This window comes from Delphinus delphis, chromosome 11 (assembly GCF_949987515.2).
Source record: "Delphinus delphis chromosome 11, mDelDel1.2, whole genome shotgun sequence".
NCBI classification, from domain to species: domain Eukaryota; kingdom Metazoa; phylum Chordata; class Mammalia; order Artiodactyla; family Delphinidae; genus Delphinus; species Delphinus delphis.
In genome coordinates this window covers 20,706,537-20,731,115 of record NC_082693.1, presented here as the reverse complement: position 1 = coordinate 20,731,115, position 24,579 = coordinate 20,706,537, and the positions used below count along the sequence as shown (strand labels likewise).

At 34.9% G+C, this 24,579-nt stretch overlaps 2 protein-coding genes across 11 annotated transcripts in view; one reads left to right on the top strand and one right to left on the bottom strand.

Annotated features, from left to right (window-relative positions):
* The window catches only part of KRAS (KRAS proto-oncogene, GTPase), a 35,128-nt gene extending 19,949 nt beyond the window's left edge, over positions 1-15,179 (top strand). For 2 of the 3 annotated variants that reach the window (XM_060024459.1, XM_060024457.1), the window contains exons 3-6: positions 1,426-1,604; positions 2,569-2,728; positions 9,499-9,622; positions 14,353-14,457. In XM_060024459.1, the coding sequence (XP_059880442.1) occupies positions 1,426-1,604; positions 2,569-2,728; positions 9,499-9,618 (459 nt within the window). In that variant the 3' untranslated portion in view covers positions 9,619-9,622; positions 14,353-14,457. Of the gene's footprint in view, positions 1-1,425; positions 1,605-2,568; positions 2,729-9,498; positions 9,623-14,352 lie in introns of all 3 variants that reach the window. The other variant, XM_069541185.1, reaches the window with a different exon arrangement.
* Positions 15,180-19,016: 3,837 nt separating this feature from the next.
* ETFRF1 (electron transfer flavoprotein regulatory factor 1) lies at positions 19,017-24,558 on the bottom strand. Of its 8 annotated transcripts, none has more exons than XM_069541186.1 (4): positions 24,492-24,558; positions 24,190-24,343; positions 20,215-20,302; positions 19,031-20,136 (listed from the first exon to the last, which is right to left on the bottom strand). In XM_069541186.1, the coding sequence occupies exons 3-4, from the start codon at positions 20,257-20,259 to the stop codon at positions 19,915-19,917; spliced, it is 267 nt and encodes an 88-aa protein (XP_069397287.1). In that variant the 5' UTR covers positions 20,260-20,302; positions 24,190-24,343; positions 24,492-24,558; the 3' UTR covers positions 19,031-19,914. The 8 variants fall into 8 exon arrangements, with proteins under 8 accessions (XP_059880446.1, XP_059880445.1, XP_059880444.1 ...); XM_060024460.2 differs by having other exon boundaries at positions 24,430-24,521; XM_069541189.1 differs by having other exon boundaries at positions 24,190-24,338; positions 24,492-24,514.
* Between the last annotated feature and the right edge of the window lie 21 nt (positions 24,559-24,579).

Genomic DNA, 24,579 nt, shown 5'->3' with positions numbered 1-24,579 from the left:
GTCTCACAGAATTTGCAGACAGAACAATCATTCTCTTTAGCATTATCATAGTATCTATCTGGCTGTTAAATATTGTTCCTAGGACTGCAGAAATGGATTAAATAAGGGCACTAAAATTCTCCGTATTGACCATTCTCTTATGTATTCCTTTGACTATAAATAAAATAGATGCATGACACTTTCGTAAGTTGCTTGATTTTTCTTGCCACCTAAATCATCCAGAATAATAGGAGTTGGTAGAGCTATCCCATTTTGTAAAAATTATTTTTCTTTACAGAGAATTTGGGTTTTTTTGTTATTAATCTATGCACTTGCATTGTTGAATCTCTGTGTAACACCTTTTTTAAAAAAAAAACAACCTTTTTTTAAACTGTGGTAAGATACACATAAAATTTATCATTGCCTTTTTTTTTTTTTTTGCGGTACGCGGGCCTCTCACTGTTGTGGCCTCTCCCGTTGCGGAGCACAGGCTCTGGACGCGCGGGCTTAGTGGCCATGGCTCACGGGCCCAGCCGCTCCGCGGCATGTGGGATCTTCCCGGACTGGGGCACGAACCCGTGTCCCCTGCATCGGCAGGCAGACTCCCAACCACTGCGCCACCAGGGAAGCCCTATCATTGCCATTTTCAAGTGTACAGTTTAGTGGCATTAAGTAAGTTCACAATATTGGACAACCATTAGCTCTGTCTGTTTCCAGAACTTTTTCATCATCCCAAACTGAAACTCTGTGTCCATTAAACAACAATTCTCCAACTCCCCTCTCCTCAGCCCCAGGTAACCGCTATTTTATTTTTTGTCTCGGTGACTTTACCTATTCTAGGTATCTCAGTATAAGTGGAATCACAGAATGTTTGTCTTGTTGTGTCAGACTTATTTCACTTAGCATAATGTTTTCAAGGTTCATCCATGTTGTGGACTGTATCATTTCATTCCTTTTTATGGCTGAACAATATTCTACTGCGTGTGTGCGTGCCCCCCCCCCATTTTGTTTATCCATTCATCTGTTTAATGAACACTTGGGTTGCTTCTACGTTTTAGCTATTATAAATAATGGTTCTCTGACCATTGGCATACAAGCGTCTGAGTTTCTGCTTTCGGTTTATATACCTAGGAATGGAATTGCTGGATCCAGTTTCCTCTGCACCCTCACTGTCACTTGTTATTTTCCTTTTTTTAAAAAAAATAGTCAACCTAATGGATGTGAAGTTGTAGCTCATTGTGGTTTTGATTTGCAATTCCTGAATGATGTTGAGCATCTTTTCATGTGCTTATTGGCCATTTGTGTATTTTCTTTGGAGACCTGTCTATTCTTGTACTTTGTCCAACTTTGAATTGGGTTGTTTTTTGGTTCTTAAGTTGTGTCTAACACCTTTTTAGAAGTAAAAGGTGCACCGTAATAACCCAGACTGTGTTTCTCCCTTCTCAGGATTCCTACAGAAAACAAGTAGTAATTGATGGAGAAACCTGTCTCTTGGATATTCTCGACACAGCAGGTCAAGAGGAGTACAGTGCAATGAGGGACCAGTACATGAGGACTGGGGAGGGCTTTCTTTGTGTATTTGCCATAAATAATACTAAATCATTTGAAGATATTCACCATTATAGGTGGGTTTAAGTTGAATAAAATAAGTTGACATTGAGGAGTAATTTTATCTTCCATTTATTGAGTCTTTGCTAACTGCCATGCACAAATTTGCACAAATTAGATTTTAAAATAATTTTTGTTAGGTAGGTAATATCCCTGATTTACAAGTGAAATTCTTAAGGATTAGAGCAGTTGAGCAACTTGTTCCAGATCACCTAGTAGTAGTGCTAGAATTGGAAGGTAGGCCTGGTTGAGAAACAAGGCTTTAAGCTAAATCCATCATAAAAATGAAAACCGTGAACGAAAATGTGAAAAGGCAATTGAGATGGCACCACGCAAATAGCCTTAAAAATAACTCTGTGTAGTGTAGAATTTCTTGGAATCAGATAAATGTTGGCCTTAGATAATTAAGGAAAAATCACAACTCTGAAGTTACAAGATTGAAGTATTAGAGCAATACAGTTTTTAAAGAATCTCGACAAATTTGCATAAAAGCGACTACTTTTATTAAAATGTTCCTATAGAAATCAAAATCTTTCCACTTGGTGCTCTCTTTTTTAAGAATGAAGGTAAAGCATTATGTTAATGTTGTAACTCATATTTTTATAAAAACATTATATGTGTACATTTAACAACGTATATAGTATATGTTTCTAAGATTATAATTTTAAAAATTAGTCCTTGCACTTTTTTGGCCTAGAATTTTTCAATATTTCTGTTTTATTGTAACCTACCTGCATATGAACCTACTAGATTGTAGTTTTACTATATTTCTAGGTATTTGATCTTTTAAGAGACATAGAAGTTCTCTGTTTAGGATAGAGAAAAATAACTAGGAGGAGGAGAAAGGAAAATTTGGTGTAATTGGAACTAGGAATTACATTAAAAGTCTTTTAACCATATTTTATGAGACAAAGTTATAAATAGTTTTTGAAAGATTTTTGTTACTAATTCCTCTGATGTAACTTTTTTTTTCCTCCCCAGAGAACAAATAAAAAGAGTTAAAGACTCTGAAGATGTACCTATGGTTCTAGTAGGAAATAAATGTGATTTGCCTTCTAGAACAGTAGACACAAAACAGGCTCAGGACTTAGCAAGAAGTTACGGAATTCCTTTTATTGAAACATCTGCAAAGACAAGACAGGTAAGTAAAATTGTAATAAATACAAATCTGTTCTCTCAAACTATATCAAGTGATTTTAATCATTAATCACTATTTACTAATATATATTCTAATAATGTCATTTTGGGAGCAGGAGGGCATGAATATTAATAAATGTACATACCTGATAGCATAACTGTTATATCAGTTGATGTAATTTATCAATTTTCTTCCATTATAGTAAAATAGGAAATATAACAATATTTACTTGGTAAATGTTCTCTTAAGGATATGAGAGGGCAGCACTTCTTATTCCAGTGTCCTGTTATCTTTGGCTTTGGCTTTTTTCTACGTTGAACAGTTCAGCACATGTTATAGTCAGGATTCGAGAAACGTGGGAATTTTATTTTTTACTGTTTTATTTATAAAGTCAAAGAACAGGGAAACAAATTTTGAGTTTCCTATTTTTGAAGTGCTTTTAAGAGTATTATGTCATATGTTTCTAGATTAAATTTTGTTGTATTTGAAGAATTTTACTTAGGTAGAATTTTTTTTAAAGGATATATTTTTCAGGAAAGCTTTTATTAAAGCAAGAGAATATTTGGAAAGTAAATAGAAATTCTCAGTTATTCATTTACTGTGTTCTGAGAAAAAAATAACACCAGATTGATCCTGAATTTTGTTTCAGAAACTATTTTAAAAGTAACTGTTTCTCTAGGTAAAATAAAATAATTGATATTATTTAGCCTTATTTCTATGAAATAAGAGTTTAACATATAGAAAAAATGAATTCCTAGAAAGGGAAATATAAGGTTATGATGGAATATTAATATGTTCCATACAAGATGAACATTTGTTTGGGGCCTTGTCTGGTTATTTGTACCTATGAGCCCAGAAAACCAATTTCATGGAATTTAACTTTATAATGCTAGAAGTTAAGAAGAGTGATGAACAACTTATTACATGGTTAAACTTATAAAAACACCTTCTAGACCTTTCACTGAATTTTGTAACGGGGTAAAAATTTAAAAGTAAACCATCATTCAGCTAGTGTATATGTCTGTTTCCCTAGTGGAAGATCATACCTACCACTTTCTGGTTGTACAAATTTGGTACACAGTGAAAAAAACAATGAATTCTGTTTTAAGTCTTTGTTTTGGGATTAAAAGCTGAATTAGAATAGTTTTTGACCATAATACAGATGATCTTATTCTAAAACCTGATTTATAAGTTAAAGAAATACTTGGTGTATACATTACTTCACTTTACTTTGGAGGAATTAAGATTTCATTCATGTCATTCCCAGGTCCCAAAGACTGGGAAGAGGTTTGGTTTTTGTCTTCTTTGTTGGTCCTCTCTGACCTTACTCCTTGATTTCCCTTGGGAGGTACTCAGAAAACATGATTATAATATTATAACTTCTTTTTCCCATTTTTGTATGAAACATTTTCAGATATAAAATTGAAGGAATTTTATGGAAAACATTTGCAAACCTACTACCTAGATTATACTATTAACAGTTTATTAACTTGTATTAGTTGTAACTTTTAAAGTATACATTTTAGACTAGTGGACACATTAGTTTACACTGTACAAAGAAAAGAAAAACTCTAAGACTTTGCCTGATGTTGTAAAGGGTTGCAAATAAAGCAGTGCTTCTCATACTTTAATATGCACAAGAATCAACTGGGCTTCTTACTCAAATCCAGATTCTAATTCTGAATTAGAATTAGGGTCTAGGTTGGAACCTGTGATTCTGCATTTTTACAAGCTCTCGGGTGATGCTGACTTTGGTACATGGACCACATTTGGAGTAGAAAGGTAATAAAGGACAGTAAGAGGAAGTCTGGTTATTTCTGCAGTGTTGCCCTCCACTCTCATTTGATAAGAGCCTAAAATAATAGCTCTGTCGTCTTTCCTTGTTGTATGGTTACTATCTCAGAAGTACTGTTGATTCTTAAGTGTTTGACATTAATGCTTTAATATACCACAGCATTCATAACTAATCTAGAAAACTACCTAGTTTCCTTTTAAATAGATTTTTAGGTTTTATACTGGTTTGGGGGGGCGGTTGGGGGGTGTTGGATAGGGAAGGGGATGTAGTGTGTGTGATACCAAATGGATTAACCTAAATATGCTTTGTAGACATTTTTATGGATCATCCAGAAAAAATATACAGTGATATAAAGGAATACTTGTACTTTATTTCTTAACCTTCTAGCACTCAGCTTTTCTTATATTTATGTCCTGTTTTATTGATATCGTTATGTAATTTATGTTGCTAAACTATAACTTAGACATTTAGTTTCCTAGATACTTGATTTCTCTTTATTACATGGACTTGTTGATTTGCCTTTCAAAAGTTTATTCATCTTTCTCTGTTGAAATTAATTTGACATTTGCATGCTTTTAGAAGACTTCAAAGAATTATTCCAAGTAACTGAGAAAATAAAATATGTAAATTTTCATAACTTTTAATTTACCTCCAGTTTTTGTGAAAATTTAAAGCCCTATTTTCTGCAGAGTGTTTTGTTACTCATCTGCTATTACTTATTTATTATTTGAACAAAATGAATATGCATATCCTTGTTGTATTTTATCAGCAGCTACTCGCTTCATGCCCTAAGTTTTGGTCTTGAGCACGAACCTAAAACACAAACAACAAAAATTATATTCAGACATTCATTTAGAACTTTCATAGATGTAAGTCAGGGGCTGGCAAACTTTTTCTGCAAAGGGCCAGATGATAAATATTTTAGGCTTTGTGGGCCACAGGTGGTATCAGTTGCATTTTTTTTTTCTTACAACCCTTTAAAAAAGGGAAAATCACTCAGCTTGTGGGCAGTACAAAAATATAGGCTGTGGCTGCATTGGGTTTGTGGGTTGTAGTGTGCTGACCAACTTGTAGTGTGCTGACCATTGATTCTCTGGGGAAACTGTATTCTTTGGCTAGACATAAGAAGTTAGGTCAGACTTTCAACTTAAATTTTACAAGCTAACATTAGGAATTTTAAAGTAAAATTTATTCTGTGAAAGAGAAAGAGGAATTTTACTCTAGTCTTTTTACAGGTAAGGGTTGTAGGCTATATATTTTACCAACTTAATTACTTTCTTATTTTAAAAAGCCCATTTTATGGCTAGAATACAGTGAATTTTATATATATATATATATTTTTTTTTTTTTTTTTTTTTTTTTTTTTTTTTTTTGCGGTATGCGGGCCTCTTACTGTCGTGGCCTCTCCCGTTGCGGACGCGCAGGCTCAGCGGCCATGGCTCACGGGCCCAGCCGCTCCGCGGCATGTGGGATCTTCCTGGACCGGGGCACGAACCCACGTCCCCTGCATCGGCAGGCGGACTCCCAACCACTACGCCACCAGGGAAGCCCTGAATTATATTTTTAACTATCATTTTAGTCCACATCTGAAAGGCCATAGTAGTTTTTATTTTCTGCAAGTATGCTGTATGTGGTCCCTGTGTTCCTAGTGTATAAAGGCTGCTACCTAGGTCACATCTATCTGGGCAGTTAGTAATTGACATATTTTTCTGGCCTCTTTGGGCAGTGTATGGCTGTGTTTGCAAAGGCTGTTGAAACCAAAACGTTGACACCGTGGTAATCAGCTGTGTGTTTTCCAGTCTGCTAAAATCAAAAGTGGGGATCATTCAGTAAAGCAGATGACAAAAGCAGAATTCTCTGAGTATCTGCTACTCCTGATTCAGCTTTTTTGCTTTCTGGAGGTCTCAATTTGAGCATAATGTGAAAATTTGTTTTACGAACTTAAAAATGTTGAGTATTTAATTTTCCGGGTTTTGTTGTTAATTTCTAGATACTTAAATTTAGTTGTTAGAAGACCTCCATTAAAGAAAGCTTATCATCAAATTATTTTAACAAAGCAAACCAAACAAAAAAACTTTGTGCCATATTTCTCTGTTTAATAATAGTTGGGTTTCTGTACATAAGATCAGTAATTTGAACTTTGCTTTTTATGAGTTAAAACTAGACAAAGCAAGTACTGAGCACCTGCTGTGCACCAATGCATAGTATAGCCTCCCAAGTAGTAGTATTGATGCATTTCAGTAGTTCCTGAGGTGGGCTGTTGTTTGGCAAGGTTTCTTTCCAATTCAGTGATGCAAAGTTGCTTTTTAGAATACATCTAGTTCGTCCCGTTCCTCTCCCCCAAGAAGGGCTAGTATTTAGTATTCTTGCATCTGCCTATAGTTAGGGTATTTGAGGTGTTATTTATTTCACTGAAAGAGCTTTTGCACATAATAAACTATTCAACTAGAACAAGTACTTGTTTAAAATTAAATCGCGTAGTGAAAGCATTATAGGCACCGGGATACAGAATGATGCTGTTAACAGTTCTTTCTCCTGTATTGAAGTGCTCTATTTCCATAGTCTCACAGTACATTTTCAGATAATGGCTGAGCTCCTGATTTAAAAAAAGTTACAAATGTATCTTTACAAACTTACTTTAAAATTTACATATATAAACACATGCACTGTTGTTTTTACATGTACTTTTGTTTCAGTTGTTCTTAAAGTTTAGTAAGTGACATCTGAAAATGAGTATATGTGGCAACAAGCTGTATGCCCAAGAATAAATCATTGCATGCCAGTTAAGACCTTAGCAGCTAGCCACAGTAGGTATTAAACATCTGTTTCGGCTGTACTTAATCTTTTAAAATTACCTACAAATTTTGGAATATGAAACCAGTGTTCTGTGCCAGTGGTTTAAGGTATATACAAGGATCAATAATGTTCTCTTCATGTCCGTATGACTTTAAAGCATATTATCAAGAAATAAGTAATTAAGTCTGAGAAAATATGGTAAATAACTGATTCTTTAAAATCTAATTTAAATTTCCTATTAGTAAAAATGAGAAATGAAAAAAGTCACTCTGGAATAACTATCTTTCAGTGTTGTTAATTATCTTAGCCTCCGAGGTCCTGATACTGAATTCTTGGTGGTGGGTAGTAATCTCTTCTTTTTAATTACTGGCTTCCAATTCTCTCTCTGCATTGCTGGAAACAAAAATCACATATTCTGATATTGGTGATGGGGATGTGCACACTTAAAAAGTAGACACGTTCAAACTAATTTTAGAAATAAGTTACAATCAAAATTTGCTTCTGCTAAATTAGTAGAGGACAAAACCCTGTTTTTTCCTCCATCATAGTATATTTCAGTACTTCTACATTGACCTTATAACCTTTTTTTAAACAGGAATAAAGTTTTTATTCTTAAAAAATATGAGCTTTACCTGGTTTGTTTTATTTATATATACATATGTTTTAAATTTCTTGCATTGATTTTCAAATTGAAAGAGAATCATTTGTGAAAATACCTTAAATGCCAGCTCATGCTTTATATTTTACATGCTTTACTAGAGTTATTTTAGTGCCTTAAATTATTTATCTAATTTAATAATAATTTCTAATATGTAATTTTTAAGGACTTATGAGTAAAAGCAAACCATCTCCTCTTAAGAATTACTGATAAATATAAAATATTAAAAATTTTATATATGGGTACAAAGTGGCTATCTCATTTAAAGTACCAACATTTAATGATTTTAAAAAATAGTTGGAATTTTTATTTTGTAGTTGGTTTTAGCTAGCTAGTCGATTAAATTGATTTCATTAAAAATATAAGATATTCAGATTTTCTTGGGCTATAATGACTTTTGTATTAGTTGAGTAGAAATACATCACAAGTTGGTATAAGTAACTTGAGATGTACATTTTAATATATAATCAACATATTATTTAAATCCCTACTGCTTAACTGAAACTTAATTTTTTATGAATTTTTAATTAAAGTTTTACTTTAAAGGTAAATTACTAAGTTCAACTGAAGCAGTTCTTAACATATTCTTGAGATTTATAAAAATTAATATACCCTCAAGAATTGAAGTGCCTTTTTTTTTCTTAACTATTATAAGCAATGGATGTGTACATGCTAAAATTAAGCCTTAGCTGTTGGTTTACTTAATACTTAAATGGCTGATTCTCTGTGCCTGATTAAATTTAAAACTACATATCATACTTTTGATACTTATTAACTTTGTAGGAACTGAGTCCATTTTGTCACATTTGGTTCGTAGAAAGACTGATGTTAACAGTCTTTTTTTTTTTTTTTTTTTTTTTGCGGTACGCGGACCTCTCACTGTTGTGGCCTCTCCCGTTGCAGAGCACAGGCTCCGGACGCGCAGGCTCAGCGGCCATGGCTCACGGGCCCAGCCGCTCCGCGGCATGTGGGATCCTCCCGGACCGGGGCACGAACCCGCGTCCCCTGCATCGGCAGGCGGACTCCCAACCACTGTGCCACCAGGGAAGCCCAACAGTCTTTTTTTTAAACAAAGTTTAAATGTCCGTTTTGTACCATTTTTCTCCTCGCTCCCCACTCAGAGCTGGAGTACAGAAATCACTTGTTTTCCCGAAGTCAAAGAAATAATTTCAGTCTAACTTCAGTTTAGGCTTTGATTAATTCCATGACTAGCAAACTAAAATGACTGCATTATTAATACTAATAATACATGTACTTAGGTTTTTCATAATCTCTAACTCCTAATTTAAATTAAAAAAAATTCTAATCCCATTACAAAACAAAACTGACTTCAAAGAACAAACCAGGATTTAAGCCCATATTTTAAAATTGAATCCCCCATTTTATTCAAACAATCTGATGTCTGTTTAAAACAAAACATTCTCAAGTAAAGCTCATAATTCCAAATTTCTTGCACATGGCTGTCCCAATAAATTACTATTACCGATGAAACAGACTTTAAAGAAGTTGTGTTTTACAATGCAGAGAGTGGAGGATGCTTTTTATACATTGGTGAGAGAGATCCGACAATACAGATTGAAAAAAATCAGCAAAGAAGAAAAGACTCCTGGCTGTGTGAAAATTAAAAAATGCATTGTAATGTAATCTGGTAAGTTCAGCATATTAATTTCTGCAGAAAGCAGATGTCTTTCACAGGTAACAAAGTAGCAACCGCTTTAGAACTACCTAGGTGTGGGATTCTAATTTGAAGTATTAAAAAATAAGAAACTTGTAGTTTGTTTCCACAATTAATACATTTATTTATTTATATTTCTCATTTTATTTTTTTAATTACATTTATTTTTCATCTAATGGGTATTCATTATAATTGAGATGGTTTTGATGCCTATAGACTACTCTGCATTTGTCATAGAGTCTAGAGAGAAAAAATATGAGGAACTATATAAAGGAGGAGTAAATTGAATGGCCCAGAAGGTGGGAAAGGGTCACTCTTACAGTGCGTGTTTTCTTTTGGACATTCCACAAGCAAATACTTGTTCTGTCTGTGCTCTCTTAACTTAGCGGCATCAACATCACTTTTTTACCCAGCTGAGAAACCTGGAGTGTTGGGATGACTCCTAAATCCCTCTTTTTCACACCCATTTGGAGGCAACCACAAATTCCTATTATGGTACATTCTAACTTTTATCACATCATTAGTTCAGGCCCCTATCATTTCTTGCTGGGACTATTGTAACCTCTTACTTGGTTTACCTGTTGCTGCCTTCATTCACAGCGTAAAGAGAGAGAGATTTAAAAGAAATGTCATTTTCTTAGCTTTAAATCTAGTTACTGACTTCCTGTTACCTACAGAATAAAATCTCAAGTTTCGTAGCATATATAAGGCTCTTAACACCTTCCTTCCCCCCTAGCCTTTGGCTTTATCTCTTAAAAACGTCTCGTCTGAAATTTTTTTGTCCGTATGTAAATCAACACCATGTTATTTGTTACCTTCCCTTGTGTCTTGGCTGTTGCTCTTGTTGGGAATGCCAGTGTTCTTATCCCCTAGTCTTACTAGTTAACACACTTTCATGACTGTCTCACCTCTTGTTCTCTAAGAATCTTTCTTTAAAAACTATTAGACTGGGCATAATGCACTTCTTGTGTATTCCCAGTTTACTGCTCTTAACTGTTACACACTTAACCATGTTAAATTGAAATAACCGCTTCTTTGTTTGTCCTGTATGGTGAGAATCTTAGAGAGCCAGAATCGTGTATTTTTAATCTTTGCATGTCCATGACCTAACGAGGTTCCTGGTACACAGTAGCTGCCCAGTTGGATTTACTGAGTGGAATTTCTCAACTTCCTTTCTAAACCAACCAATATTAAATTTGGTCTTGTTTAGAAAATATTTCACTCAATAGGTACCAGAAAGTTCATGCCAGAGCTTAAGATTTTGATGCATATTATTTGTAACATATAATGTTCTGTGAGAACATGAAATAAAATTGTAGGATATCATTTTTGGGGCTGATTAAACTAAAGGGTTGATATTGTTTACTATATGAGTTGAAGGTATGAAATAATGTATCTCCCCAAAATATAAAATATACTTCTGAATAGTAGACTAAGTTCCAAAAGATATTATGTGGTATACTAATGAACTAAACTCAGAAGAAGAAACAAAGCAAAATTAATGATTGGCATTAATTTTTATTGAGATTTATAAACTTTTTTTTTTTTTTTTTTTTTTTTTTTTGCGGTACACGGGCCTCTCACTGTTGTGGCCTCTCCCGTTGCGGAGCACAGGCTCCGGATGCGCAGGCTCAGTGGCCATGGCTCACGGGCGCAGCCGCTCCGCGGCATGTGGGATCCTCCCAGACCAGGGCACAAACCCGTGTCCCCTGCATCGGCAGGCGGACTCTCAACCACTGCGCCACCGGGGAAGCCCAAGATTTATAAACTCTTAGTAGTTTTTGAGTATCATTGTATAAAGCAGTATTTAATTTAGAAGTTGTGATAAAACTTAACATTGCAATGCAATTTTAAAAGTAAAACTTCTAAAATAACAGTAGCCATGACCAGAGTTAAGTGATAGTTTTCTTTTCTCCCATTGTCTTACTATTAGATGATTTTTACAGTAGAACTATTTAGAATAAAATAAGTTTTATGCTTTAATTTTTATTTAAAACAAAGGTGAAAGCATATACTTTTTAAAATTTCATATTGTGCAAACTATATTTCAGTGGCTGTGTAGTCTGAATGTGAAATTGTTGGGCATGATGAATTAAATCCTTATTTTTTCAGTGATCATGAATAGCATTTATATAAGAAAAAAGTGTACTTGGTAATATTTAAAGTTTTAAATATTTTTACAAAATTAATTTGACAATGATAAATATATGCAAATTAGTTTTTCTTAGTCCTAAAATGATGGGTTTAAACAAAATAATTACTGGTACCCTATTTTGTCTTTTAAATGTGTATATAAGAATGTAAAAGGTGTTCACTGCCCTGTTTTGATCAGTTTTAACATTTTACTAATCATTGAAATTATTAATAAGATTATATATAAAGGAGAGTTCAGTGCAGTATGAACTAAAAGTATTTGTCAGAATCTTAGAAGAAGGTAATCTTATCAGATTCTGCCTTCATTGTCTCCTAAATACTTATATATTGTTTTCACCTTAGGATGTGTCTTCTCTATATCCATCTATGTATTTTCATTTTATCTGCTTCAGCATTTTTGTATCATTGACATTTTTCTTCATTATAAAAACAGTGGAAATGGAGTAGACTACATAAGGATGTGTGATCAAAGGGAATTTGTGAAGGGTAGGGGAGTTGGAGTATATCCTCTCTTAAGATTCCATCCCATTCTAAGAGTTTATGGTTAGAAATTAGTCAAGGTTGGTATTATTTATAATAATAAAATAATTATTCTTTATTGTATCATCGGAAGTGTTTTGCTCTTTATGTGTTTAGAAGGTTAGCATGAAGGCTTATATATATTAAGCCTTGATTGTATTGCTGATAAACTGTCTTATCACTTTTCCTCTATTCTCTGTGTGAAACAGAAGTGTATGTCATCATACACATATAATCAGTAATGATATCAGAAAGTGGGGAACATCAGTGAGTGCAGTTTGGGGGCTTTACTGGGGTCTTTTCTTCACTAGTATTCAAATCAAGAATGCTGGTTTTTATCCCCCTACTGTTGTTTAAATGTGAGCAAGCCTCTCATTCCCACTCTGTGTTTAATTCTTTAAAAATATTGGTAATACTTTCCTAAACTTTAGCTCTGTTGTGAAAGTTAGTTAAATGTAACTAGACTGAAAATGCCCGAATTAATTTAGTTATTAGTTTGAAATAGTAATTGTAGAAGATCTTAGTAATGCATAAAGGAGAAATCATATCGCTGTTAAATTTTCAATTATTTTTAAGATAATATAACTTAATGAATGTGTTTATATTAATATTCAGCAGAGGTGGTTAAATTGAGTAAAAAGCCAGTTTTCATTGTTAAAGTGGCTTGATTTATACTTTATTTGTTGTGTATTTGTTCCTAAGACTCCCTCTAGTGTCTAGGTTTGAAAACATCAGGCTTTTGTTGACAGTTACTAATCAGTTAAACAGATATTAAAATACATAGAGGATCATATTTTTTCTTTAATTCTCTATTTTGCTTTTATATTTAATTTGCTTTTTAATAGGGGTAGGACAAGAATTGACTTATGTATAGATCTTGTATAATTCAGGATTGCAGGGTTAAAATCTACTGTCCTGCCACCAGTTTCAAAGTGCCATTTTTCATGTTCTGTATGAATGATTAGGTTGAAAATTATTCTGACTTGAAATCACTTTCAACCATTACTGATTTGGATACCTTGCTTTTGATCACAGCTAGATGTAGGCCAAAATGATCAAATGGAAATTTCTCTGAAGATACACAGCATTTGACTTTATATGTCAAATATTAATCTGACTTTATATTAAGTATTTTGAATACTTAATATACTAAACATAAACTAAAAAAATAATGATTTAAAAAAAAATCTCCAAATCATCAGACTCTACCACCATTTAAATGATTTAGCTCATTTCTCCACAAATAGAGGCATTACATTTTTCAAAGTATTGTGTCTTGTGTTGTGGTCACATTCTTTGCTTGTTTTTAAAATTTTTTTTTTGGCCGCTCCGCGCGGCATGTGGAATCTTAGTTCCCCTACCAGGGATTGAACCCGCGTCCCCTGCAGTGGAAGCACAGTCTTAACCACTGGACCATCAGGGAAGTCCCCTGTTGTGGTCACTTTAAATTTCCTTCTCATATCATAAATATATGAACTGAAACTAATGCCTTTAGAAAACTGAAAGTATAATCTAATACTGTATACTTCATGGTAGTTCCTTAAATCTAATGGATTTAAATAAGTATTGAACCAGAGGTCAAATGCAGCGAATATTTATGAAATTAGTATTTACTTGCATGGCTTATATCAAATATCTAGAAACTCAGCGATAATTAAGTATAAATACTTATTCACATATATACACAAATACGTTTGGATTTCAGTGACTGAGGTGTGCCAATATGGAAAAATTAGTAGCAAATTAAGTTCTGGGGGAAAGTAATGTGTTAACTAAGCATACGTAAGATTCTGTGCCGTTGATTTTCATTGCCTTTTGTGAAAATCAATGTTCCTATAATGTTAACAAAATATCGTTGAAGACATTTAAGAATCCTAGAAGTCTGATATATATTCAGTTGTCTAAAGAGAAATGTTACGTATCCTTATTCCTTCTCAATATTAATGTTTCCATTAGTAATATATCTTTTCTGTTATCTGTATACCTCAAACCATCATATATATTCACGTTTTAATACTTATGTGTTTCAGGGCGTTGACGATGCCTTCTATACATTAGTTCGAGAAATTCGAAAACATAAAGAAAAGATGAGCAAAGAAGGTAAAAAGAAGAAAAAGAAGTCAAAGACAAAGTGTATAATTATGTAAATACAATTTGTACTTTTTTCTTAAGGCGTACTTAAGTAAAAGTGGTAATTTTTGTACATTACACTAAATTATTAGCATTTGTTTTAGCATTACCTAATTGTCTTTCTGCTCCATCCATACTGTTAGCTTTTATCTTGAATGCTTATTTTAAAATGACAGTGGAAACTTTTTTCCTCTAAGTGCCAGTATTCCCTGAGTTTTGGTTTTTGAACTAGCAATGCCTGTGAAAAAGAAACTGAACACCTGAGATTTCTGTCCTGGGGTTTTTGGTGCATGCAGTTGATTACTTCCTATTTTTCTTACCAATTGTGAACTTGAGTGTGAAGCAAATTAATGAGCCTTTCAAATCATCCCTATTCTGTGTTTTATCAATCATATACATGGATTAATTACTAATTATAACTTCAGTTGAGATTTCACGATTGGTTTTACTGAAGCATTGAGGGAACACAAATTTATGAGCTTCCTGTAGATTCATCTTGTAGGTTTCATGTCCTGTAGTTTCAGTTACCCTTAAAGAATGTAAAGGTACACTGTTCACAAAGGTTTTCTCCTTCTTTCCACTGCTATTTGTCAACGGTCACGTTCCCCCAAATATTATATTTTTTCTATAAAAAGGGAAAAAATTGAAAAAAATACAAGGCAATGGAATATTAAAAGGCCATTTACTTTCTACATTAGGTGAATTCCTATAATACTCTGAATAGCTTTTCCTGTTAAGGCAAACCCAGAATGTAATGAGGATTATAAACAACCATTTTGGGGCTATATTTACATGCTACTAAACTTTTGTAATAATTGAAAAAAATTTAACATGTATTGAATTACAAAAATTCTCATAGGAATTAAATATAGTCTCCCCGTGTCAGACTGCTCTTTCTTAGCATAAATCTTTTCTTGAACTTCAGTCTTTGAAAGTAGTTTTAATTCTACTGGTAATGATGTTAAAAATTATTTGGTCCAGTTAGCTTAGTAGGTGTTACGGAGACCAAGGTGGAAAGGCCAGGCCTTGTGTGAGCTTTGAGCTTCACTGAGAGTTTCACAGTATGGACTGCATCCCTATGGTCTTCCAATGTTGTCATGCCTTGGCTGGTCAAAAATGGGGACTGGGAGAGAGTTTGGATAGCTCAGCAGGGTACATTCTCACTATGTGGTAGTCCTACTCAGGAACGTCACTTTTGTTAAAACGAAACGAAACTTTAAAAAAACATTATTTTTAAATGAGGTTTTAGGGTGGGGTGGCAAGATTTTAATTTTTTTAAAACAAAATGAAAAAGTTTCAAAATCTTGAGTATTGGCTAGTTCTCTTAACACTGGCTAAAGTAACACTTTACAAGTCTGGTCCATAATTAAGAATATCTAATGCTTATAAAATAGATAAATTAATGTTAAAATGATTCTTTCAGTGCACTTAAAATGTTAACTTATTTTAAAATATTGGAACTGAGATGGTGTGTTGAGGTGAAAATATCACTGGACAAGGAGGAAGGTGACTTAGTTTCTAGTTATGTGTCTTTCATAACTCCAATTTTAGGCAAATCACTTACTATCCATTTCTTCATGTTAAAAGAAGTCATCTCAAAGGCTGTATCTAGCATTATAACTATGTGATTTACATTCAGTTTACATAAGGATATACCTATTTGTCAGTCTCAGCACAATCTGTAACTTTTTACCTGTGTTATCATCTTCAGAGCCAGTCTTAGGCAAAATTGTGCAAGAGGTGAAGTTTATTTCTGAATATCCATTCTCCGCTTTCAGGACTTCTCCCATATTAATGTCATCTTGCCTGCCTACCCTTCTACATGCCCCATGACTTGATGTTTTTTCTTTTAATACTTCTCATTCCCCTAACCTCAAAGATTTATTGCTGCTTTGGATATCTCCATGAAGGCTTCCCATCAAGTCACATCAAAATGCCCTACATCTTACTTCCTCAGGCTCAGCATAATCCGACAGATGCTATAATGGAATTTGACCTAAGAGTTAATTTTCAGGTGGTGGCTGTAGCAATTTAATCTTGATCCTTTGAACATCATCTCTTTGCTGCCTGGTCCATCAGGGACAAAGTAGGAATTTTCATACCTGCTATGAGGAGTCAGATCCCTATCCAGTGGAATGAGAATTTAACAGAGGTAGTGCTGAAAGAATTCCTTATGTAATCTACAACGAGGACTAGCCCTGCTAATGATACATTCCATTGTTTTAAAAGCTAAAATTTTGCAATGAAAGATACTTTAAAATTTATTCATAAATCTTACTCTTTAGCAGAATTCATTTATTCAACAAATATTTGAGTGCCTTCTAGATGCCAGCCACTACACAAGGCACTGGGGATATTAGAGTATCCTCAGACAAGGGACATAATCCCTGTCCTTAGGTAGTGCTTATATTCTAGAGCAGTCTATATTTTAGTGAGGCATCTGGTACATGACCCAGATATAATGCATATTGTAGTTTTGCAAAGAAGTGATTTGGTCTCTAAGCTTAGTTTCTTCCAGTTCTGAAATAATTGTTTTGCTCTGATTCCAATGTAACTGTTTAATCAAGCTACTTTTTAAAATTAAATTAGTTTACTTCATTGTTTTAAAGGAGTAAAATTTGAATATTGTTTTTTATTCGACATAATGATGTGATTCTATTGGGACAATTATAGTACCAATTAAATTGTATGTCAGATAATGTTAAAATTCCCTTGTGTGTAGTATGGTCTCTTTGTATAAGTAATTAAAATAGACTTTAAAAATTAAACATTGAATTCTAAAATAGTTGTTTATCTGGGTAAAAATAAACAGATGCCAGACCTAATTCACAGAAAAGGAAACTTCTATGTAAAAATCAATATGATTTCTGAGATGCTGTACTAAACTACAGGTTTATGGAACATTATCTAGTTAGGGTGTTTACACTTATATAGTACCTCCTCTTGTTTCCACACAAGAGAAAGAAATGGCCATACTTCAGGAATTGCAGTGTATAACTGAGGGGATTTTTAGGACTCTTGAATTTTTGATGTAGCTGGGCAATTTTTTTATGGCAGTGGTAATTATCCTTTATTATGTGAATTTTGAATGGTTTAATAAAATGTTTGTTTTTGTAGAGATTTTAAAAGGGGAGAGATAATCCTAGAAATAACAAATGTTATCTAATTATTATAGCCTTAAAGATAAAAATCCTTGTTGAAGTTGAAAAAAATTGCTAAATTACATAGGTTTAGACATTAACATGTTTATGGAAGAATGTAGCAGAAGTATGTAGTAAAATTCGAGTGAATATCTCCAATTAGGAATTCTAGGTTCCATTTTAACTGAGTCACACTGCATAGGAATTAGAACCTAACTTTTATAGGTTATCAAAATCTTAGCCACCATTGCACAATTTTGTCCTAAAATATGTAGAAACTTTGTGAGGCATGTTAAGTTGCAGTTTGCACAAGTTCATCTCATTTGTATTCCAGTGATTTTTTTTTTCTTCTATCCATTTTTTCTAAACAATATATACACATTTAGGTTTTTTTGTAGGCAGTAAGAATTATCTGCCATTTCCATTTGCCAAAAAGTAATAATTTCTTGATGATTATGTATTAATGATTTTTAACAACCCATTAGTTATTTTAAAGCTGAACTTATATTTAATAACTTTGGTGTTGATATTGGGTAGCATGAAATCTGCATTGAGAAATTGAACAGCATAAATTGAACAGCTGTAAATTCCTTCAGAAAATGAAATTTCTTTCTTTCTAAAGATACATTCACATCAGTTCTTTAAAAAGAGTTGTAACTAGTAACACTTGTTTTAGTTTAATAGTTTTAAGTGCCTGTTTGGGATGATAATAGGCAATTTTTAGATGAATTTAGGAAAAACAAAGTTACTACCTACAGAAGTGTCAATTACAGAAGGTCCCCTTCCCTATAGAGAGCTAAATGGGTTATGTAATGTTTTATCCAAAAATTTCCAATTCCACTGTCTTGTGTTTTCCTGTTGAAAATACTTTTGCATTTTTCCTTTGAGTGCCAATTTCTTACTAGTACTATTTCTTAATGTAACATGTTTACCTGGAATGTATTTTAACTATTTTTGTATAGTGTAAACTGAAACATGCACATTTTGTACATTGTGCTTTTTTTTTTTGTGGGACATATGCAGTGTGATCCAGTTGTTTTCCATCGTTTGGTTGCGCTGACCTAGGAATGTTGGTCATATCAAACATTAAATTTAAAAATGACCACTCTTTTAATTAAAATTAACTTTTAAATGTTTATAGGAGTATGTGCTGTGAAGTGATCTGAAATTTGTAATATTTTTGTCATGAACTGTACTGCTCCTAATTATTGTAATGTAATAAAAATAGTTATGGTGACTATCATAGTTTGTACTCTTTTTTTTAATTTTTAATTATTTATTTATTTATTTTTTGGCCGTGCCGCACAGCTTTTGGATCTTAGTTCCCCGACCAGGGATCAAACCTGGGCCCACAGCAGTGAAAGTGCCAAGTCCTAACCACTGGACCGCCAGGGAATTCCCAGTAGTGTGTACTTCTTGATGGAAATTTGAAATTAGCCCCATAATTGATATGGGGTAGTTTATAAGCCACAGACGCTATAGTATATTAGTAAATCTTTTTTTGCAGCTTGTAAGTTGGATATATTCTTTATGAAAGGTGCTGTGAACATTATGTAAAGGTTTAAGTGTTTGCTTGAAACCACGTTAGGTTTAGGTCCTGTGCCATGTTAACTCGTTTAGAAGTGGATGCAAAACAAATCTGCCTTTATGACAAAAGAATAGAATAACATTACTTATTACTTTTTATTGAAGAAGGTAATTGATACACAACGGGTGATTTGTTTTAAGGCCCAAAGGCAGCCAGTGGCAAAAATTAATAATGGAAATAATTAGATAGGTATATATATGTGATGCCAGTTGCTGGCAGGCTGTTTCGAGTTCAGAAGTAATCTTACTCTATACTTATTACTTCTACTAACTGCACTTAAATCATTCTTTTGCAGTGAACCTTGACTCTGTGCTGTTAATGTACCAAATGAGGTCAAAAATAAGGAACTCCTTCAAAAGTTAAGGGCAATAAACTTGCAAGAAATTATTTTGCTTACTTAAATGTGCATTAAACGGCATTCTTTTTTCAGTAAAATGCAGAGATGGGCTAAGAATTGGCAAAAATTAAGTACATTATATTTTCATTCAAAATTGGGTGCTCATCAATTTTTAATTGGTAGTTGGCAGCATCATATAGTTAAATTGCTATTTTAGTATAAAAATTGAGCATAAAGGTTGCTGATAAAGCTCTCAGTTTGAACAGAAGTGGAAACCTATTTTAGTTCAGTAAAGTATTTTTAACAAAATGTATTACCTTGACATTTTAGAATTATTTTTGTAGTAGCTGGTATACATAAACAGCTGGCACTGATTTTCAAATTATAGTAATAGTGATCAGTTAGTTTTGTTGGTATCTGAGTAATAGCGTTGTTTCATAGCTCTATATTTCTTAAGGAAGTATAATGCTTCTAGTTCTTTCATTACAAATTGGCCTTGTTCAATAAGTTCTTTGATCTTCTCTGGGTCCTTCACATCTTTGTTTTTAAGGAAAACGCTCTTCAGACGCCTTTTAAAATAGTCTGCTCCTTTTGGATAGTCTCGTCCAAGATACAGCAGCTTAAAAAAGAAAGATTATATATTTCTAAACAATCTATGTCATATAACATTTATAAAATTGGCAACATAATTACTTACATTTTTATAAAGATTCAGTACTTCTCCTCTTAAAGAACTGGCCATTTGCACGTATCATGGAAAGTATTCACTTTTACATTTAATGTACCTAAAGAAAAAGAAAAATTTTTACAAATAACTGCATTGTAGTCTTAAAAAAGAATCAAAGAAAAAGGATTTTACACATTGGTAAAATGGTACCCTTTCTTTTCATTCAATAAATATTTATTCAGCACTTTTATGTTCCATGCACTGAGATGTAGCTATGAATGCGTCAGATGAGATACCTGCTCTCACAGAACTAACATCTCCAGAGGGGTATACTACGAACAATATTATGAATTGTGGTAAGTTCTATGAAGGAAACAGGACAACTACAGAAAATGGATTGGCAAAGCTGGATATGTAGGTGTACCTCCTTGTATACCAGAGTGGAATGAATTAGGTAGAACTAGATTTGAATCCCAGCTGCATAGTGTTGTACAGGTTACTTAGCCTTTCTGAGCCTCAGTTTTCTTGTCAGAAGGAGAATTGCCTTTACCCTGCTTTCAAGGCAAGGCTAAAACAGGACACTGGGAAGAGGCCTGATCAAATCAAGAGTGCCCTCCTAAGAAAGGCTAAAGAGGCAAAACTGGGTGTGAGGGTCAAGCAGGTTCACAACTAACAGGAGATGGGCAGTAAGATCGGTGGTGAAGAGGCCAAGTGAACAACCCATAAGGGGCTACACGAGGAGCCGGCGACATCCAGTGGGACAGATAAGCTTCTTTATGTGTACTTGGTTCGTGCTGCTAGGGAGAGGCAGCTCTGTAAAGGCACCATGACAGCCTCACCAGAAAATAATTCCCAATACTTGGGACGGCCAATCAGTGGTCAGGATAGGTGATTCAACTGTAACCAGGACAACAGTTGCAAAAAACAGGGTATACCTCTCTGAGGAGGGAGCCCTGGGGGTGAGCACTTTTTAAATTGTTTTACAAACATACTTGAAAGGCTCCTGCTGCCAGTACAGCAACTAAGTGAAGACCTTTTCTTGCTGAAGTTTATAAATCTGCTTCTCTGGCTCCTCTTTCTTGGGGAAAAAAAATCACATAGGAGCCAACATTATTTCCATGTTAATACTTGTATACTTCTCCTGTTTACTAACAATTTATGAGTTAGCTCACATTACAAGCATACAACGTAGCAGAGCAATTTTTCTGAGTTCATTAATATTAGCTTTCTTGTTTTCCTCCAAATTGCTATTTTTCTGCTTTTGTCTGTTATCACTTCTGAGCTTTCCTCCAGAAAAGGTAGTCCTTTTCAATCTGCTCCTACAAATGAAAGGACAAAAAAAACTTCAGAAGATCTGCATACATGGTTGCAGCTTAGGGACTTTGGGCTTTACTTAGGGTGATCTGAGTGGGCCCTTTATCGGGGAACCTCTGGTGTTAGTATCTTAGATGGTTCTCCTCAGCTGGTCAGATTCCCCAGAGAAAAGTCTTCCAATCTTCTGAGCATTTGCTAATGTAACATTAAGAAGCAGAAGAGGAACCAGGGCCTTGCATTCAGCATTATGTATACCCAAACTCACCTAATCTGCTTCCAGTGTGGTTTTGGTGTACTTAGTATGCCTGAGGACACCCCACTCCAGAGACTAGTATTATTTTGTCCAGAAATAAAACCTCCAGTCTTCTGTGGGAGTGAGGGGTCAGACACTTAGGGGTGGTTTTCAAAAAGCTTTCACTTCATCCTCTCTGATTTACTTCATTCTTCATTTCCAATTACAGTGGCCCTGTTCCAGTGCCTTTTGAGCAATATGCAGTATAAACTGGGCTTTTCTAGTGTGCTAGGTCACATTCATCTGTTTTGCAGCTTCTAAAGTTTTACTGTTGTCATCTCTTCTTCTATTTTTCTTTTATTTTTAAATTGGTTTACTGAAGATTTAATGGTTTTGGAAGGGAGTGAAATTAGATGAGTGTATTTACCGGGTACATCAACACCGAATTTCATTTTTAAAACTTTTTTTTTTTTTTTTTTGCTGAGAGCCATTTTTCCTGTGTTTTAATCTTACTGAAGAATGATGACTCTTAAGAACCTTGTGCATTTAAAATAATTGTAAATTAAATCTACATTAGATGTAATTTAAAATTGCAAATTATAAGCTGTTTAATTCCTGGCAAAGAGCATAGCTCTATTTAATTCACAATTTGTAATTTGTAAAACTGTTTAGAAATGTGGCTTAAATCATCCTCTTTAGCTGTTGCCCTCTTTACAAATTATATATAATAAAGGACCTGCCCAGCAAAAAAGTAGCTGCTGTGACTAAGGTAAGCTTGTCCCATTCTTTGATATGTTACTTTATGAGTTAAGGAAGTTTGTTATTGCATGCTGACCTTCAGGCATTTCAGTTTATTTTAGCCTTTGGGAGAAATAGGTTTCCTTGGGTTCAGTATTGGTGAACAATTTAAATGCAGCAGGGACCTGGGGCTGTTCCTTAACCCTGAATGAAGTCATGGAGGTTACTGTTCTTTGTAGAGAGCCAAACGAGTTAGCGACTGAGAGAAGTCCCCCATCATCCTGAGAATCTGGATGGGGATGGGCATACAATCCACACTGATAGCTCCTTCCCAATGACTTGTGGGCCAAGGAGGTAAGACATAACTAACTCCAGTTCTGGGTTAAGTCATTTAACTAGGGGTTATGGTGTCTAGAGCTGTTATTAGTCACTGTTCTCCATGAAGTTCTGACTTGACTCAAACAGATGAAGCACATTTCCCCAAAGTAGTTAAGCCTAAAAAGCTTCACACAAAAATGTATCCCAATACACTTGCAGCACCAAAGGATACATAATCCAAGAGGTAGGTGGCAAGAGAGCTTGCCCCCAAAAGCTTGTATACTGCTTGGTCTAGGCCTACCTAGAAGCCAGATTATAAAAGTGAGTTGAAAGGAGATGGCTGTGTATGTTCATACGGGGGAGGTACTACACCTGTCTGAAGGTAACAAAGAGAACAGGAACTGGGCCTTCTTCCGCAGCTTGTAAGAGAAGTAGTAGAGAAGAACTAAACAAGCTCACTGGTATAATCTCACAGCACAGTGGCCCCCCTAGAACACAGTCCAGCCTGTTTTAACACATCCACAGCAAATCCTTCTCCCTAGGAGGGAAGCTGGTGGAATGAGAACTTGAGTAAGTCTCTCCTCTAGAAGCCCACCATTTTACAGTTGTTTGTGATTACCATCACACCTCCTTACCCGCATCAGAGTCGCCTGAGCTTTTGTATCATAAATATTAGTACCTTGGTTGAAAAACTAAAACAAAAGCTTAGTTCCACACCACACAGCTTCAGAACTCTATATGAAGTCGACGTTAAGACATTTTAATCTTGCTACCAGGGATGTGGAGGCGAGGTGTCATAGCTATGACACAGTCTGGATTTCTGTGGGGAGAATAACACTTTAACCCACAAAGACCAGCTCAGTCAGTAATACTGATTTACTAATAATACCTTTAGTCAATGAAAGTGCAAGGGACAGCGCATTATAAAATGAGAATTCAGAGATGAGAAATGGTGGCAATAATTTGAAAGCATTTCATGTCTTGTCAGGCTAAAACAGGGTTTAGATGTAAAATCACAGAGAATTCAGACAGGCTTTGGAAGGACCTTAATTTCTCAATCTCTTAATTTCTTCTAGTTTTCCTGTTGGTCTAAATTGCCAGAGTTTCATGCGGGGAGACTGACATTCGAAGGGTTGTGCTACCGGTTGGTACAGTTAATCTGTGACCTTGACCCTGGGCACATAATTTAGCGAGTCTTGCTGGGTCTCAGAGACCGCCACCTGTAAGGAATACTTTACCCAGGAACTGCTTCAAATCATTTCCAGTTCTTGTTTAGAGCGCCTCTAAGGAAAAACGGCATATACCTTGCGTGCCCAGGAAGTAAACAGAACCAGGTGCAGGGAGAAGAATCCGAAGGTTATTAATTTCGAAATAAACAACCCTCTGGGAGCCAATTTATTTACCTCTTTTTCTAAACTGCCAATCGAGCCCCGCCCCACGCTGGTCTAAGCGGTGGCGGCCCAGGCAGCCGAGCCGGTGTCAGTCACTCGACCCAGTCGCGTAGCCGGCGGCCCCCTTCCTTCTCGAAACCGCACAGAAAGATTCGTCCCAGCTACTCTAGGGAAATAGGGAGAGGGACTGTCAACGTCGGAAGACGCGCAGAAACCCTTTCCCACACCCGCTGGTCCTCGCCCAGGGCATACTTCACCGCCTCCAGACCTCAGGATTCGGAAAACAGAATAAAACGCTCGGGCCCGGCACTCACGCACTTTCCGGCACGCGGCAGCCGTAAAAGCCTTCTCACGCTCCGACTCGCGGCAGTCGACCGAGGCGGGGCGGCGGAGGTGGGTGGG

What these genes read in the sequence shown, in the direction of transcription:
- ETFRF1 (XM_069541186.1), bottom strand. Translation starts at nt 20,259, where the DNA reads ATGGCCAGTTCTTTAAGAGGAGAAGTACTGAATCTTTATAAAAAT. An exon ending in TACTGAATCTTTATAAAAAT is followed by an intron (nt 20,137 to 20,214) that starts GTAAGTAATTAT and finishes TTCTTTTTTAAG; the next exon opens with CTGCTGTATCTTGGACGAGA.